Source organism: Grus americana, chromosome 2, assembly GCF_028858705.1.
Source record: "Grus americana isolate bGruAme1 chromosome 2, bGruAme1.mat, whole genome shotgun sequence".
Lineage (NCBI taxonomy): Eukaryota > Metazoa > Chordata > Aves > Gruiformes > Gruidae > Grus > Grus americana.
Genome location: NC_072853.1, coordinates 26123243 through 26141487, shown reverse-complemented (window position 1 = coordinate 26141487; position 18245 = coordinate 26123243). Strand labels below are relative to the sequence as shown.

Genomic DNA, 18245 nt, shown 5'->3' with positions numbered 1-18245 from the left:
GTGAGAGACAAGTAGCAAAGTGGCGAGGGGTATGTCTGTGGAAGGGGAAGAGGATCTGTTTAGAAATTCAGTACATAAGGAGAACTGGAAGGAAGGCTATCCACTCTACCTTTTCATTTCTCAGGACACAGCACAGGAACAGGCACACTGCTCCTTCGGAGGCTGCTTCTCTGGTTCTTCCAAATGCACCTCTAAATGCTGCTGTCCACCTTTACACAGCTGCACGTCCTGCTGGGTTTGAGGTGCGTCTCTGGCAGTTGCATCCATTGGTGTTCACAAGAAATACTGCTACAACTTTTTTTGGCATCTCTTCGTACATATAATCACGATATTGCTACTGAAAAAAATACTGGTATTTTGCTGGTAATGATAACTTTTTAACTGCTTGGAAAGAAGTTAATACACTCAAATTATGGTCACAGGAACAGCTCTTATTGCATAAAGCCTCAGCAAGCAACTTTTTATTTTAAAACCATTTGAACAAACCTCAAGAAGAGACTTACTTATGTTCAAGGACAATGCTGACACAAGAACAAATGCCTGTAGCTTTTCTGCAGAAGGACTGGGACTGGAAGCGAGGTGATTCCTTACCACTGCAGCAATCGGATTCTACCTCTCAGGAAGAGGATCTTTTATGCCCCAGACAAACTACTTTAAACTTAGGAAGTGCCACTTTAATGAGGAAGAGTAGGTGCTGTGTTGTGTGGGACAACGGGAAGCAGAGGCAGCGATTGGGAGCTTGTCTAGTCGTAGGCTCTTCAAAGGATATTGGGTTTCTTTAATGATGCTGCCCGTATTAAAAATGGTTAGGAACCTTCCTAGAATTCGTGACTGTATGTTTTGAGCCTCTTTTTTACTGGCAGACAAGAGCCATTGCAGGTAATTTCACTTCAGTGACAAAAGTACAGTCTCAGAGTGTGCTGTACCACACAAATGTCTATTTTGTCTGTATTGTTTCACCTGCTTTGTGAAGTATTGACCAGAGAGTGGAGACGAAGTTGTGAGGGATGGAAACAAACCCAAAGAACATGCCTCTCCTGCCTATCAACAGTAAAAGCTGAATGATCTGCAAAGAGAAGCAACTTTTAAATGCCAAGATTGCAGCTGTGTTTTACAGCACTTTCCTTCTTTTTAAAAAAAAAAAAAAATTCAAAAAATCCCCCAAAATGTCCTCACTGCTGCTGATTCCTCAGCTATTCTTACTGTATCAGCATGGTCTGACTTCCTCACCGACTGACGCGCCTGCAAATAATTATGGGTTGCATAGGATTTAATAGCAACATTTAATGGTGATTAGTAGGCTGTTAACATGGCAAGCTGTAGTAAAAAACTTGTTTTATGGAGAATCTTGTCATCTGGAAGCTTTTGAGATCCTGTAAATAATTGTACTTCCCACCTTCTCTGCGATGCTGTGAAGGCTCCTGACCCTCGTGGCTGGGTGGTAACGGACAGCTCTTGGCAGACACAGCAGATTTAAGGATTGAGGCAAAGATACTACTTCTGCAATCACAGGTCTGACAGTGCTTCAGAGCCTTCCTCTGGAAACAAACAAAAAAAATTGAAACATTTTAAAAACTAGAGGATGACACCACAGTCAAGGTTTAAAGGCTAGGACAGGATGATGCGGTAGCAGAAAGGATACGATGGGTTTTGCAGTCCTGTTCCTGCATCTGCCTGAAGCTTTTCCTGTCATGTACAGGCACCAGCCTGTGGAGATGTCTTTGTTGCCCAACAAATGCCATAGGTGTCTCAGATACCCAGTGTGATGGAGGTACCTGCTGTACCTTGGCATTCCTACCAACAGTGAAAAATCGGCTGGAGATTTGTCTTTGCTGCCCAGGTGCGCAGTAGCACCTGCAATTGCCTTCTAGCTCTGATGGTCCCACTGGATAGGTCTACAGGTAGTATTGATGTAAGCAAGACCTTGCCTCCTAAAATTGGAGAGGTGGTGTATGAGTAGAAAACACGTCCAAGTGCTGGTGTGTATTAAGAAATACGTCATGAAAATAATGCAAGGCTGCTCTGTCATGCTTGCTGTCTGTGGTTAACCAAGGAGGCAAAATTGAAACCCGCTGACATAGCTTTAGACGAGGCAGTTGGTACAGTCGCATTGCCCAGCTGTTCTGTGGCTGTGGGCTGTTCATCCACAAGCTAATGTAGTGGTTCGTGGGCTTTCGAGGGAGTAGAGAGACCTATTTCTGTAACTGGGATAGTGAGGGTATTACCCTGCCTTCAAGACATGGCCCTTTCTACTTAGTCCAGCAGAGCCCGGTTGGTACGCTAGTCTGTTACAAGGGGATGTGATACCCCTGAGCATTGTGTACGAACCTTAGGAGTATTTTTGAGAAACCGAATCTGTTAATTAACAGAAACTTCACCCTCAGGAATCTCCCGTCAGTGTTTGGGGTGGAGCCGGTCCATCATTCTCGTGGCAGCAGACTAGCAGTACTAAAACTGCCCTATACAACTTTTCTTAAGGGAGTTGGAGAAAGGAAATTCAGAAAATTAAGGCTTTAGTTCTGGAGGGGGGACCCGTGCCATGAAGGCTCTCCCTTCCGTGAGAGCTCCTCCTCGCCCCGATGCTTCTCCCAGGAGGGATGACAGCACGTGTGGTAGCTGGGGCTGACTCGTGAGCATTGTAGGCATTGCTGACCAGTCTGCTCGTTGAGACCAAGCAAAAGCTGCTTCCCCTTTTCCTTTCCCTCAGCGGGAACCCTTATTTGGGATCCCCGTCTTCTGGCCAGCTGCTGACTTTCATAAAGCTTGTAGGAACAAACTGGCCACCAGATTCAAAAGCCACTTGGGCAGGAGAGAGGGGGCATGGCGGACAGCGTGACTGTGTAAATATCACTTCTTTAGGCTAAAAAGCATTTCTAAAAGTGATGCTGAACGCTGGTTAAACATTAATTACTGCTGTAAGACATTTTGTTGGAAGTTTCAGTACTTTTAAGTAGATTATTCCTACATATACTCTAGTTTCGGGGAAATTTCTGAAAGGCACAAAAATACACATGGAAGAGTTGTCATGAGGCATGTCCCTATGTATTTTAATTTTTTTTCAGATTCAGTACTTCACTGTTTGTAGGATACTGTGTCGTGGATGAGGACTGGATTGCAGGTGCTTTGAGGACAGGGATGTTTTAGATTTACTTTATGAGATAATTAACATGGTGACCCAATCTTGTCTGATCCTCAAGTAGTACTGGAGTACGTGACTGACCATAACTACAAAATAAAGACTGGAATGTTCAAAAGCAACTTGAATTTTAAAAATATCTGTTGTTAGTCAAGGTTAATCGTTAGAAACTGGGGCACCGGTGTGTGTCGCAACCATAGAGCATCTAGTTATGAAAAAGGCTGATGAACTGGCATTTATGATTTGCAAGGTGGTTTATGCAAAGCTGTTTTACAAAATCTGAATGAGGGAAGTGAACAGTTTGAAAGAAAAAAAAAAAGAACCCAAAACCAAAAACCCAAGAAAAAACCACCAAAGCAAGGAGACATTTTCATCTAATATCATGCCAGTGTTAGATGACAGTAGGGGGAACTGGTTGTCTAAGCATTTGAGGGGCATAAAAGCTGCTTCTCAGTGCTTCAGCCATCATGCCTGTGGTTTAAGTAACTCTGCTGGGTGGGTTTCACCCCAATTCTAGCCCTGACGACTTGCAGAGATGTCAGCGATGACAGCCAGGGCTTTTTCTCTGCTCCTCCGAAAAGCAGGAGGCCTTGTCTCCCTCTCCTCTTCGCTGGAGCCTCGTCAAGGGGATGGGGCTGCCAGCTAAGGGAAGGGAAGTATTCATCGGTGTCAGTGACTTGTCTTTCAATCACTCTGCGTTGGGGAGGGCTGCGAAGTGTAGTATCTTTAAACTCTAAGGATTACATTTCCAATTAGTCTTGCATTTTCTCTCCTCTTCCTGCACAAATCCCTGTTGTTTTCCTTCCCTTGATCTTTCCCGAGGCTCCTCAGATCTGTCAAATATTTGGGAGACTGGAGTGTGAGCTGCGTGTGGTAATCGCCGGTGACTATAACATTAAACATAAAAAAAAACCAAAAAGAAAAAAAACCAAAAAAAACATTTCTTGTGGCAAGCAGAGAGTCTGATCTTTGCTATAGATCTTGGAAATAGGTGGTGGTTTCTGCATCTTCACGCTGAAGTGCCATGTTAACGTGGTAACACATCATGTCAGCGATGTTCCTTGGGACGGCTGCTGCCTGCCGTCACCTTTTGTGCACGCTGCTGCCTGCGAAGCATTTTGCCGTACTGCCTCCATACCTGCCCTGTCTGCAGGGGGCTCTGGAGCCTGAAAGCAACTTAAGCTTAAATGATTTTTTTTTCTTTTTGCTTCTACCAAAACACACTGATCTTTTCATAGTCTTCAGTATATCAGATTACATTTAAAAACATTACTCTTAAAAATTGTAATTTATAAGGAAAATTGCAAATTTATAGGACAAGCATTTATAGGACTTCTAGGACAAGTTATATTTATATGTATGTATATATACAAGATTTTTCTATCTCAAATATAATTTTGTGTGATATTTGAAATAGAAGTTTATTAACTTATTCAGTGCACCAGGTGTTTTCTGGCAATTACATTCTTTTTAATTTGAGGAAATACAGGTCATTTGAAACTAATTTGGTGTTTCGCTGCCGAAGATGACAAAGGTTTCTTAGCCGTGATAGTAACCATTTCTCAGGTGTGCATTTCCTGGTGAGGGTTCAGTAGCGAGCCAAAGTTCCTGTTGTCTTCCCCTGCCACTGAGGGGTAACAGTGTGGCCTGACAGCACAATAAGGGACTGTGTAGGCACCCTGCCTTGATGTCCTATTTCAAGCTGGGTACTTCAGAAACGTCTTTGCATACCATGCTGTCTCTTTTACATTCAAATCATTCATTTCGCCAGAGGGGATATAAGCAAAACATAAACTGCCATTATTATGCACATTTTTTTACTTCTCAGCTTCCCAACATTAGTCCCATCAAACCCACATCAGTCAGTGCAGCTCTAATCCTCATCTCAGGAAAAGAAAATTACTTCGATCATGTTTCCTGGTTCTGTTAAGGGAAGAAAATAAATTATTAAAGGAACATGGAATAGCCACTTGCAGTTTAAAATCCTTTTCCAGTTCTTTCTTTGCTTTCACGCTCTTGTCCAAGGATGGTGTAGGTGTATCTGCTCTGATCTGCCGAAGTGCGTTTAGCCCTCGAAGACAGAAAGTTAGCAGCTCTCCGTTGCATGGATGGCCATGTAGTGAGTTCCCCCATCCTTGCACTTGCTACGTCCTAGCCCTTTTACTTAGGTTTCTCTTGGCTGGTGGTTGGTTGACATCCCTTTCATGCCATCCCTGACGTGCCTTTCTTATATGTAAACAAGAGGTAGAGCTGAAGTCATGGGGTACTGGTATCTCAAGCAAAACCAGCCCCTTAATGTTCTCTTCAGCTTGATCATACCAAGACTCTTTTTCCAATGCATAGTGCAGAGGCCAGGTCTTTTATCCTGTTGATAGTCTTGTTTCACAGGCTATAGAGCCTGGTTTCCTGATTATTTCCTTCCTTTCACTGGATGATTTATATTGACAAAATGGGTGAGCTGTAACATCACTGGGTGATGCTGCATTTTGATTTAATAGGATGCCGTGGTTGTGTCAGTGGAACAAAATAAACCACTATTGATTTCAGAGGCTTGATCTGTTAATGCCTTTGCAGTTATGACAGTTGAAAAACCAATGCATTGCTGGAAAAACACCCTACTTTATCAAGACTGGTTTTGTTTCACAGACTTGTTTCAATGCAATAATTTTCCATAGTATTTGATTGCCATGTATCTGTAACACTTTAAAATCCTTGAGTTTGTCACACCTGGTGTCTGTGCAAAGAGAAGACAGCTATCAGAACAGAAACGTTTGTACTCCTGAGCAGCAAAGGCTCAAAGTGCTGCTTCTGAACAGCTTTTCCTGAATGATAGGGCAGGATAGTGCTGGGTGACTGGCCTCCAGTTAGTCTCCAGTGCATGTTCAACACTGCTCTTTTTAGAGTTTGGGACTCGCTCCGACTTAGACTTGATGTTTATAACAATCTTTTCTTCATAGAATCATTTAGGTTGGAAAAGAACCTTAAGATCATGGAGTCCAGCCATTAACCTAACACTGCCACATCCAACCACTTAACCATGTCCCTAAGCACCACATCTACATGGCTTTTAAATACCTCCAGGGAAGGTGACTCCACCACTTCCCTGGGCAGCCTGTTCCAGTGCTTGACAACCCTTTTGGTGAAGACATTTTCCTTAATATCCAACCTAAACCTCCCCTGGCACAACTTGAGGCAGTTTCCTCTTGTCCTATTGCTTGTTACTTGGGAGAAGAGACCAACCCCCACCTTGCTACTTCCATTCACTCCCTGCCAGAATTAGAGCTCTGATGTCCGAAGCAGATAAACTGGCCTATTTTGTCAGCATGCTTGCAGGTGCTTCAGTTAAAGTTTCATTTACTTCCAGAGAGAACAGTTCTGCTCCTTCAAGCCTTAAAAGCAGAAATAAATGCTGAGGGGCTGAAGGAGTGAGGCAGGTCTCAGCTGCAGAAAGATGTTCCACCTGATATCTGAAGTTTATTGCCACCTGCTGCTATACCACAGCCCTCCAGGTTTGGCCTTATCCTGTGTTTTACCTTTCATGTGTGGTGCTGTCTGCTTCTAGAATGACGTTCACTCCTTCTCTCACTTCTTTTTTTTTTGCCTTTAAGCGAACGGCAAAGAAAAACACAAGGTCCAAAGAATGTTTATGCTAGAAATTCCCTCAGGCTGCTGGGGAACGAGTGACACGTGAACATGTAAGCTTCAGAAATCAATGAGATGCAAAAGCTGAAGGGCAGGGGGATTAAAGTGTGATGGAAAGGATTTAACAGTCTTGCTGGTATCGTGCCCCTGCCTAGAGGCAGGCTTTGCTGTAGTAAAGTGATTGCTGGAAGATATTTGTCTAGTCAGGTCTTAAAGATCTCATTGATGGATGATCTGTCACCTCTCCAGCCACTATCAAATGCTTCATTATCCTTATAATTCAAAAATTTCTGGGGGATTTCCCCCTCCCCCCCCCAACATCTAAAGCAAATCTTTGCCTTAGGAGTGAGAGTATGTTACTTTTTGTTTCATGGAGCAGGAAACAGCTGACTGACTTCATACATCAGTCCTTCGGCATCTTATAGCACTGTTAGCATATCCCTTGCAGTCTCCTGAAAATCTCCAGGCCTTTCCACCTTTCTTGACAGGCCATGTTTTTTGGTTGTCTTCTTAGCTCTCCTCTGGACACTTGCCAGCTGGTCCACATCTTTCTTGAAATCCAGTCCCCAGAACTTTAGTTCACTGGAACAGGATACCCAGGGAGGTTGTTCAGTCTCAGTCCTTACAGATATTTAAAACCCATGTGCACAGAGTCCTGAGCAACCAGTTCTAGGTGGCCCTGCTTGAGCAGGATGGTTGGACCAGATGACCTCCAGAGGTCCTGCCTACCTCAGCCATCCCATGAGTCTGTGATCTGAGGCTTTGCTATTGCCAATTTTACCAAGGTTCTGTGAGGGCTGAATATGAGCCAGCAGTGTGCCCAGGTGGCCAAGAAGGTCAACAGCATCCTGGCTTGTATCAGAAACAGTGTGGCCAGCAGGACTAGGGAAGTGATTGTCCCCCTGTACTCGGCACTGGTGAGGCCGCACCTCGAGTGCTGTGTTCAGTTTTGGGCCCCTCACTACAAGAAGGACATTGACATGCTGGAGTGTGTCCAGAGAAAGGCAACAAAGCTGGTGAAGGGTCTAGAGACCACAAGTCTTATGAGGAGCAGCTGAGGGAACTGGGGTTGTTTAGCCTGAGAAGAGGAGGCTGAGGGGAGACCTGATTGCTCTCTACAACTACCTGAAAGGAGGCTGTAATGAGGTGGGTGTTGGTCTCTTCTCCCAAGTAACAAGCAATAGAATCATAGAATCATAGAATGGTTTGGGTTGGAAGGGACCTTAAAGATCATCTAGTTCCAACCCCCTTACTGCGGGCAGGGACACCCTCCACTAGAACACGTTGCCCAAAGCCCCATCCAACCTGGTGTTGAACACTTCCAGGGAGGGGGCATCCACAACCTCTCTGGGCAACCTGTGCCAGTACCTCACCACCCTCACAGTAAAGAATTTCTTTCTAACATCTAATCTAAATCTACCCCATTTTAGCTTAAACCCATTACCCCTCCCTGATAAACAGTCCCTCGTCCCTCACCATCTTTCCTGTAGGCCCCTTCAGGTACTGGAAGGCTGCAATTAGATCTCCCCGGAGCCGCCTTTTCTCCAGGCTGAACAATCCCAACTCTCTCAGCCTGTCCTCATAGCAGAGGTGCTCCAGCCCTCCAATCAGCTTTGTGGCCCTCCTCTGGACTCGCTCCAACAGCTCCATGTCTCTCTTGTACTGGACGCAGTACTCCAGGTGGGGTCTCACAACAACGGAGTAGAGGGGCAGGATCACCTCCCTCGACCTGCTGGTCACGCCTCTTTTGATGCAGCCTGGGACACGGTTGGCTTTCTGGGCTGCAAGCGCACACTGCCGGCTCATGTTGAGCTTCTCATCAACCACCACCCCCAAGTCCTTCTCCTCAGGGCTGCTTTCAATCCATTCCTCGCCCAGCCTATAGTTGTGCTTGGGATTGCGCCGACCCATGTGCAGGACCTTGCACTTGGCCTTGTTGAACTTCATGCGGTTCGCACGGGCCCACCTCTCCAGCCTGTCAAGGTCCCTCTGGATGGCATCCCTTCCCTCCAGCGAGTTGTCGGCAAACTTGCTGAGGGTGCACTCGCTCCCACTGTCCCTGTCGCCGACAAAGATGTTAAACAGTGCAGGTCCCAGTACTGACCCCTGAGGAATGCCACTTGTCACCGTTCTCCACTTGGACAACAACTCTTTGAGTGTGACCATCCAGCCAATTCCTTATCCACTGAGTGGTCCATCCATCGAATCCATGTCTCTCCAATTTAGAGACAAGGATGTCATGCGGGACAGTGTCAAATGCCTTGCACAAGTCCAGGTAGATGACGTCAGTTGCCCTTCCCTTATCCACCAACGCTGTAACCCCATCATAGAAGGCCACCAAATTTGTCAGGCACGATTTGCCCTTAGTGAAGCCATGTTGGCTGTCACCAATCACCTCCTTGTTTTCCATGTGCCTGAGCATAGTCTCCAGGAGGGTCTGCTCCATAATCTTGCCAGGCACGGAGGTGAGACTGACCAGCCTGTAGTTCCCTGGGTCTTCCTTTTTTCCCCTACTTAAAAACGGGGGTTATGTTTCACCTCTTCCAGTCAGTGGGAACTTCGATGGATTGCCAGGACTTCTCAAATATGATGGCGAGTGGCCTGGCCACTTCATCTGCCAGTTCCCTCAAGACCCACGGATGCAACTCATCAGGTCCCATGGACTTGTGCACCTTCAGGTTCCTTAGATATTCTCGAACCTGATCTTCTCCTACAGTGGGCGGTTCTGCATTCTCCCAGTCCCTGCCTTCTGTGACCTGGGCAGTGTGGCTCAAGCATTTGCCAGTGAAGGCTGAGGCAAAGAAGTTGTTGAGTACCTCAAGGACAAGAGGAAACTGCCTCAAGTTGTGCTGGGGGAGGTTTAGATTGGATATTAGGGAAAATGTCTTCACCAAAAGGGTTGTCAAGCACTGGAACAGGCTGCCCAGGGAAGTGGTGGAGTCACCTTCCCTGGAGGTATTTAAAAGCCATGTAGATGTGGTGCTCAGGGACATGGTTAAGTGGTTGGATGTGGCAGTGTTAGGTTCATGGTTGGACTCAATGATCTTAAAGATCTTTTCCAACCTAAATGATTCTATGATTCTACTAGTCTATTTAAATATACATTTCAGAGAGGGAGGAGGTGAAGTTTTTGTAAAAGTCCATAAAATTATATTTAATTTGAACAGGACAAATATGTCCCCTGACATGGTGTTCTGAACGCAGTGAAATTTATTCCCTTGTCTGTCCTTTTATAAGGTCTGGTTTAGGGCTGACATTTTGACAGGGTGATGTTTTTTACAATTCTTACAGCAGGAGTAGGACTTCATTATTGATTGTTATTTAACACTTGGATCACCTACATGGGACAATATTAAGGAATAAGCCATATAATTATAATTCTTTGAAATCATTCTCTAGGCTTCACTAAATGGGAAAAACACTTGACTAGATACTCATTACTGCAGAAATTAGAACTGCCTTAATTAGACCAATGAATAAACAAAAATATTTTTTAATGTTGCGTGCCTACAAGTTTTCGTTCTGTTACTTGGCCCTAGCAAAATGACACTGTTGATAGCCGGATTAATTAAGACATGTGTTTCTCAGCCCTTCTGCTCGGCTATGGATAAAATACTAGACCTGTGCTTGTGAGCCACTAGCTTGTGCTGAGGGTCGTGCCTTGTGTTGCACTGAGCAATACAGAGGAAAAAAAATTCTTAGAAGAGCATGTTTACCAAATGTTCCCATGTACGTCATATCAGTACATTAGAAAACCAGAAACCATGTAATCTAAGAATTTCCTCTAGTTAAAGAAACCATGTCTTAAATTATTTTAAATATTTTAAATATTTTAAATACTTTAAAAAACAAAACTTTAATGAAGTCTTTTCCCTCCAGTGAGTGATTATCTCTGGTAAAACTATCCAGCACATATTTTTATTGTGGGGTAAGGCTGCTTGTAAATACAGATCTTGCGTGTCAGCCAATGTCTCTATCAGTGGGTAGTCTTTTATTAGTATTGGATCCCTGAGGTCTACAGTTAAAATTTGTTGGGAACTTCTAGCTTACTTCTTGCCTTTAGTGCTGGTTTTGTCCCCATGCTGCTGTCCTCTTCCATCCTATGTGAAATGTGGCCTTCCTGAAGGCAGATATCAAGCATTTCCTGTATGAGACATACGTACACCCAGGTGGGTGTTTCTTTGATAGTGGTGTAGCCCTTATCAAACCTGCAGCCTCAGTGCAGCTTGTTCAAGTGTGTGATCATATTTTATCAGGCAGACAATGTGCATTTCTCAAATGTACTTTTCTACTTCCCCCTCCTTCTACACTTAGTTTCTTTTTTTGAATCTGAACTTATTTTATATATTCAATAATATATTCATTTTTATTTGAAGTCAAATCTCAAGGTCACTTCTGGACCACAAATGTGCTTAGGAAAATTTCTTCAAGAAGCTCATAGGTACCTTTAGCATCTGTTAGCAAGTTGCTCAGAGTTCAAAAGCTTCGAATTTAGGTCTCCCAAGAGGTAAAAATACTGAGATTAAATCTCTACGAGTATCTTTGCAGTACAAGGTTCCTTCTCATTCTTCTCTGTGGACAGCCCTTCTGCATGTCAGGGGTTCACTCCTTTCCTTGGCCTGGCACTAGTGGTGGCAGATCTGGGGTGATCCCAGGCGTCGTCCCACTGACAGTCAATGCTGCTACCTGTATGCCCTCAGACTGTGCTACCAGTCGGAGATCAGAGAAGATCTGGGTCAGATACTCAGTGGTGCGGGTCCTTCCAGACTGCTCCCAAGTCTGACAGTCCAAGCTGGGCAGACGCAATCATCTGCACCCGTTGTTTTAGGTATGGGAGTTCATTTCTTACCGACAAAACAATACAGGCGCAGTCAACATACGTGCCGTTTTTCTCCAGGGATTCATGCAGGCGTGCTTGCTCCCAACCCCAGATCTTTCATGCCCAGCAGAGAGCAGTTTGTGCTCTGCTTCCCCTGCCACTGCAGAGGGTTTGCTGTCTCCCTGCAGCTGCTGGCTGACCTGCCCCTTCGCTTGCCTCTCCCCGCAGAACCAAAGCCCAAGGCTTTGCCTTAGGAGGCGGGGGGGTCCGTTTCAAAGCTGGTGTTTCACTCACCTGAGATGCAACCAGATGGGATGCTGGGGGCGGAAGGGGAAGGCATGTCTGCCTTTCCTTGAATATCCAGTCATTTGAGAAAACTAAACAAATTAGTGTTGGAGCAGGAAGAATTGTAGGGAGTTTGGAGTGCTTACCACTTCCACTGCATTTTGAGAGAAATATTTTAATACGCCCTAAACCTGATTTGGTAAAACGGGCAACGTTTATGCTGAATTTGTTGAAAATAAAAAGGCCAAATTTCATCCTAGTCTGGATAAGTACGCATTTAAAACTATGTCATAGCAAGTAGTATAACCGACATAGTATTTAATATGCATATCTAACTAATTAAAAGCTATTATTAAAAATATTTTAAATTACTTGTTAACTGCATTTGATGCACATCGAGCCACCAAAGTCTGTATCTGTACTGAATTTTTTGTGCATGCGATAGGATGGATGTGATGGGCAATCCAGTTTGTTTACAGATACTAACGGATAAGATCTTAAACATTCCTGACTAAAGTGTGTGAACAAGCTGTCTAGAAATCCACACATCTTTTGCAGATAATGACTGGTACCTCTGCCACGTGACACTCCTTGCTCCAGAAGAGGAACTTCTGTCCTGGGGCATGTACCCATACCCCTACCTGGCCCGTGTCGATCCAGACGCCCGAAAAGGCACTCTCATCTACCAGCTTGTCGCATATTACAGCAACAATGAAAACACCAGTGCTGGGATAACTTACACACTCATTGCAGGTAGGACTATTCTGAAAAAAAAAGGTAAAATTCTGTTAAATTGCAGATTTTTTTTAACAATTTCCCATTTTATCATTTCATTGATAGATTTTTTCCCCTGGGGAATCCTTAAAGATACAGCAGGTACAGCAAGTAGAAGCTGGAGGTGCTTTAAGTAAAACAGTTATGTGGATGGGAATCTTTCTTGCTGCCACTTTCTTTGCTTTACTTCTATTTTGAAACCGTTTGCAGCCTTACCGTGTTCTCACCTGCTCTCATCTCTTTTACACTGCGCTGGTCAGCAGAGCACGGTGTGAGTGCGAGATAAGGTGCACATCTGGAGAGCAAAAAAGAAGTGCATGCAAGCATATAAGTAGATGATTTGAGGATAGCTTACCTTAAAATAGTAAAGATGCAGACGTTCTTGCTGTGGGGCATTTTTCAGACCAGTTTTGTGCATATATTGATAGGTGGCGAAGAGCGATTCCGAGTAGATAAGGACACTGGCATTATCATGACGACTGGCTTGCCTTTGACGTGGAACAAGGAGTACGTGGTTACTGTGGAAGCCTCCGATGAGTACGGCAACAAAAGCCCCTACGCCTCCATTTCCATCCTGGCAGGCTCCCGACCTCCGCAGTTCACTAACATGTCCTACAGTGTGTTTGTCCCTGAAAACACTCCAGCAGGAGAAAAGTAAGTTTTACTTTGTTAGGTGAGGTCCCTCCCTGGAGTCTGAGAGGAACTTTACAGAGCGCAATAAAGTGAAATTTTTGTGTTGTTACTTCTCAGGGCTATGCATATGTGTTTGCCTGTTACACTTTAAAAATAGCATTGTGTTTTTTAAAAGAAATGATGCCTTTTCTGGTGTATGAAAGTCTCCAGTGTGGCATGTGGTGTAGTCTGGGATGCTGGAATTCTGCTGAAATTATTATTTTAATGCGCTTGAGGTCTCATTGCATTGCATCATCAATTAAAACAGCCAAACTCCTGGCTACACATCTCCTGGAACACTTCAGATATAAATGAGTGCTTGAAAAATGCTGTCTTTTAATTAACCAGATTTGGAGTTGTTTGTATCCCGTTTGACTTGTATTTACATTTTTAGAAAGGCAAGACATTGCCAGACTCTTGAGATAACAAGTGTGAAGTGCAAATAGATACAGCTCAGTCTCCAAGGGGCTCTGCCAGTGCGTGAAGAGTAGCTAAGCCAAGCCGCAGTGGGGAGATGCTGCTGAGCTGGATCTGGTTTTATTGTCGCTGTTCAGCTGCTTGAGAGCAGCATGGGCTTTTAAGGCATCAAGTAGCAGGTGGAGTAGTGCCATAGGGCCTTTAGGGAGGAGGAAGCCTCAAAATAAGGCTGAAGTAGGAAAAATTGCTGGAGATGTGCCACTTCTTAAAAGAGACTGAATGAGGAGGAGAAGGGAAAATCGTCTCCTTCCCTGGAGCTTTCACTGAGATAGGCTTACAGTATATTGTCACGCTGGCCAGAGACTGCTGCGAGAGATGGAGCTTCAAAGCACAAGTCACAGCAGGGACACAAACATTCGTTTCATGTCCTGACAAGGGGAACAGCAGGGTCTGGAAAGGCCCTGTGCTTTGTGGGTTTCCCATCCATCTCTGAACCAGTTTCTTTTCTGAATGTACAGCTTCAAAGAAAGTCAAAAGTGTAGTAGCACAGTTATCTCTGTAACTGAAGCTAAATGAGTTAACTGCTGTCAAGTATTTGGAAGGGAAGAAAAAGGTGTTTTCATGTTAGTAGGGGGTTGAAATGGGTTGTTATCCCAGCCCTGCTATGTCAGGGGATCAGTTTGGTGGGAGAAGAGAGGGTAGGTGGGCTCTCTGTAGCACCGGGATTTCCAGTCTGAATACAAAGCTAAACCCAACACTGACAGAGCGAGCAATTCACCTTTCATCGTCCTCATCTTTGTTTTCTTGGTGCTCAGGAGACAGCTTTTGTTGTTGTTGTTTTGACGCAAAGGGTTATTCTCTCATTCTTTACAGAGTAGCAGTTGTTGAGGCAGTTTCGTTCCAGAGCCAGCCTCTTTCGTACACTCTGCTGACGAACCCCAGCGGGCTCTTCAGGGTGAGGCAGGAGAGCGGAGAGCTCAGCCTGACCCACCCCGTGGACTACGAGAGTGAGCACCACCTCTATCACCTCTTACTGAAAGCCGTGGAAGTTGAGAGCACTCTTAGCAGCGTGACTGAGGTACGTGGATCACTTCACTTCCTACCCACTGCCTCTGCAATCTTTGTTACCTCGTTAACAGGACCGATTACACATCGGGATAGCCTAGAAAACTCGTGAAGATGCTCGGGAGGAAGGAGGGCTTTTGGTGCAGGCAGAAGGCTGGGCTCCGATCTGGGTTCAGATCTAGGCTCTGGAAATACCTCTTTGGCTTTGCTTCCCATCTGCTTGGGTCTTAAGGAGACGCTACTTCTCTGTGTTACAGCAGTGTGAGGAAAAGTTTAGCAGCAGAGGCGTAAGGACGGGACAGCAGCTAAAGCAATGACCGCCCAGGCAGTGTCCAGAACAAGGTGCCCCCTTTTCCTAAGCGTAGAAACTAAAATCCCCTCTCAGCATGTCCTTTTGTCTCAGGTCATGGTCCATATCACCGACGAAAATGACTGTTCTCCCGAATTCCAGCACTCCATTTACAGCAGAGACAACATTCCCGAAACCATTCCTGTCGGCACGTCTCTACTGCAAGGTGAGAATCATCCTGGTACCTTTCATTTCAGTCTTGCCATGGACCCGCCAGTTTTGTGTTACATGTTTGTGTTCTTACCGTGAGGAAGTGCCGGCTCCTCCGCAGCAGGCACTGCCTTTGTAAGATGTGGATGGCAGCCATCCTGGAGGTGTATAGGTGGCTTTTAGGTATCCTGGAAGTGGAGTCGAGAGTGTCTTGAGGTGAGGACCACCATGCTGGGTCACACAGCTGTGCCCGGGGAAGGATCCTGTGGTAGCCCCGGGAGCAGTTAAGGCAGCTGACAGGCAGTGACTTACTGGATCACCATAACTTGTTTCCTTTAAATCTTGTGGCTGTCTTTTAACTCAGCTTGGTCATCTTTTTGTGTCCAGGAAGCAACTGCAACTAGTTTTTCTTTTCATAGTGTGTTAAGAAAAAAAACATTTTTTTTTTTTAAATGGGCAGCTAGTTTTATCAAATACACATTAATGCTGTATAATTGACTTACAAAGCATTAAAGGAGAAACCTTTGGAAAGCTTGTGAACTTGTATATTTATGGCTGTGGCTTACCAGCCATCATTCCAAGTTTGTTGTGTTTGAGATGGCCACAGATCACTTGCACGTAATCCCTGAGTGCACAGATGACCTTTTTAGAGGCTAGAATAGTTTCCTGTTGAAAGATTAGATCTGCTGGAAATAATTTTAAGGCCTAAATTCCAACCAAAACTTCAAGGTCACTCTCAAAATACTGTGGTTGCATAAATATGGATTGAACTTGGATGATGCTGCATCTTTTGTCTCAGTCTACGGAGCCCAACAGACAAGGAATTAAAGTCCATTCTCCAACCTGTTTTACTGGTGTGAGTTAAATGCTTTCAAAGATGTCTCAAGATCCGATGTAGTCTGTCACGATGCGATACGTGCCACAGATGTGTTCTGCCTAAAACTGGGAGAACGCTTACAGGCGCACTGTCAGTATTCAAGCTGGAAGTAGGGGCAGTAACGGGAACACGAGCTGAGACCTCAGCAGGGTAATGAACCGTGTGAGGAACGGGTAAGCGCCAAGGCAAGACTTAGCAAAAATTAACATGTCTTTTGAAGACAACAATGTAAATTTCCTGAATTTGAAGCTGAACACGTGCAGGACACAGTGTTGATAAGAAGCTTAGCTTCCCTTGCGTAGCCACAAGCTGATAACAAGGGTCTGCTTTCTCTAAATACTTATCAAGAGAGTTCAGAGCTTGCTGTGGCTCATTTTTTTTGGTTTAATGGCTCTTGGCAAGAAATAAATTGATCAACTCCTAAAAATTCGTAAGCATGTGGTTTTTGCTAAAAAGATGAATGGTCTTCTCTCCAGGAGACTTGTAAAGCTGATCAAAATTCACCTGGTTGTGGGGAAGAAAAGTACACCCTGTGTCCAAAGCAAGCAGAACGGCAAAGCTGTGCAGTATGGTTTGCAATTCCATCCTGTTTGGTTGTCTTGCCATATGGGGTACATTTCAAGAGAAAGAGCCTTCTTAAAAAAGAAAATGTGAAGTGGAAGTATAGTGACAGTCAGTGAAAATGGGTGGGTGAAGGTCGAGCAGCGTTGGTAGTGGCCGCAAGGAAGCAGTACGTGCAGTCCTTGTGCCGGATGAGTGCTGCGCCATGAACTGTGACTGTCAAATCAACTATCATCTCAGGGAAAAAAAAAACCAAACAGCTCTTACCCTCGCTATAGCTCCTTGAGGGGCTATAAAAAAAGCAAATTCAGAACAACCTTTGCCATTCTGTGACTGACTGGGTTGCAATTGATGGCAGTGAAAAAGATACCATGACATATGCCATTTGTTAAAACTGGATAATGTAAATGTAGGTTTCAGTCATCAACCATTCTTATTTTAACACACTCAAAGTTTGGCTTATATCATATTTGTAGTGCTGATGCTACGCTAGCTGAGTCGGTCTGTCATTACAGGCAGATTTATGCTGACTGCATATGCATTAAAATGTCTGGATGCAAACAAGCTATGATCCGAAAAGCATGGAGGTATGGTCTCAGCAGGGGTTAATGTACTTCAGCTGCACCACTGTGCCAGCAAAACAAGGCTTAGAGTTGTGGTTGGCAACTTTGTGCTGACATACTAGGCTTTGAACTGGGCTTAGCTTGCACTAAGCTAGCTTAAAGCATGGGTAGAGCTAGCACAGACCTGCTTGTAGTTGCTATATGATCCTCGAAATACCTTTGCAATGCAGATCAGTTTGCAGGATGGAATGAAAATGGCAGGGGAATGGAATTCCCAGTTGCTATTGGGAAGTAAGGCATGCCTTTGTCACGTACAAGTAAGCATTGTGTTTCCTATTTGCCAGAAAACATCTGGGGGAAAAAAAGCATGATCTTTAAGCACATAAAATGTATTTTTGTGAATGATTACAATGTCTCGGTAATTACTCTAGATTAAATCAGAACTTTTCAAATCAAATGTTTATCACTTTCTGCACGTCTTTCTAAAACCAATAATTGACCACTAAACTTAATGAGGTTGTCACTTTCATTTCAGTCTTTCTTGGGTTTTTAATACATTTCATCTTTCAGTACAGCAAGAGAGTGATTAACTCTAAAGCCCTTGCTTTGGTAGTCTGTAACACACCCAAGTATTTATTCACAGCAGGATTTTGAGAGAAGTTAAACAAAATGTTACAACCATCCTAAATGTCTTTTTAAACCAGGATGAGTAACTAACACAGGCAGATAACAGGTAAAGATTTTTTGCAACTAAGCACAGCATTTTACTGCACTTCTTGAAATCCGTCTCTTCCCCTTTCCTGTTTTGAGTTGATATTCTGATTGTGACCAGTCATTGTTTCTTCATCTCATTTTTGGATGATGCTGTAGCTGTCTGCCAGCATGTCCATGTGCTTGTTACGGGCACTGAAATCCCTTCCGAAAGGCTTTGTGCT

General features: G+C 44.4%; 1 protein-coding gene across 1 annotated transcript in view; it reads left to right on the top strand.

Annotated features, from left to right (window-relative positions):
• LOC129203675 (neural-cadherin-like) overlaps positions 1-18245 on the top strand; it is a 60117-nt gene that overhangs the window by 5699 nt on the left and 36173 nt on the right. Inside the window, exons 2-5 of the mRNA XM_054818495.1 lie at positions 12441-12635; positions 13085-13310; positions 14619-14823; positions 15214-15325. Coding sequence (XP_054674470.1) covers positions 12506-12635; positions 13085-13310; positions 14619-14823; positions 15214-15325 — 673 coding nt within the window. The 5' untranslated portion in view covers positions 12441-12505. The remainder of the gene's footprint in view (positions 1-12440; positions 12636-13084; positions 13311-14618; positions 14824-15213; positions 15326-18245) is intronic.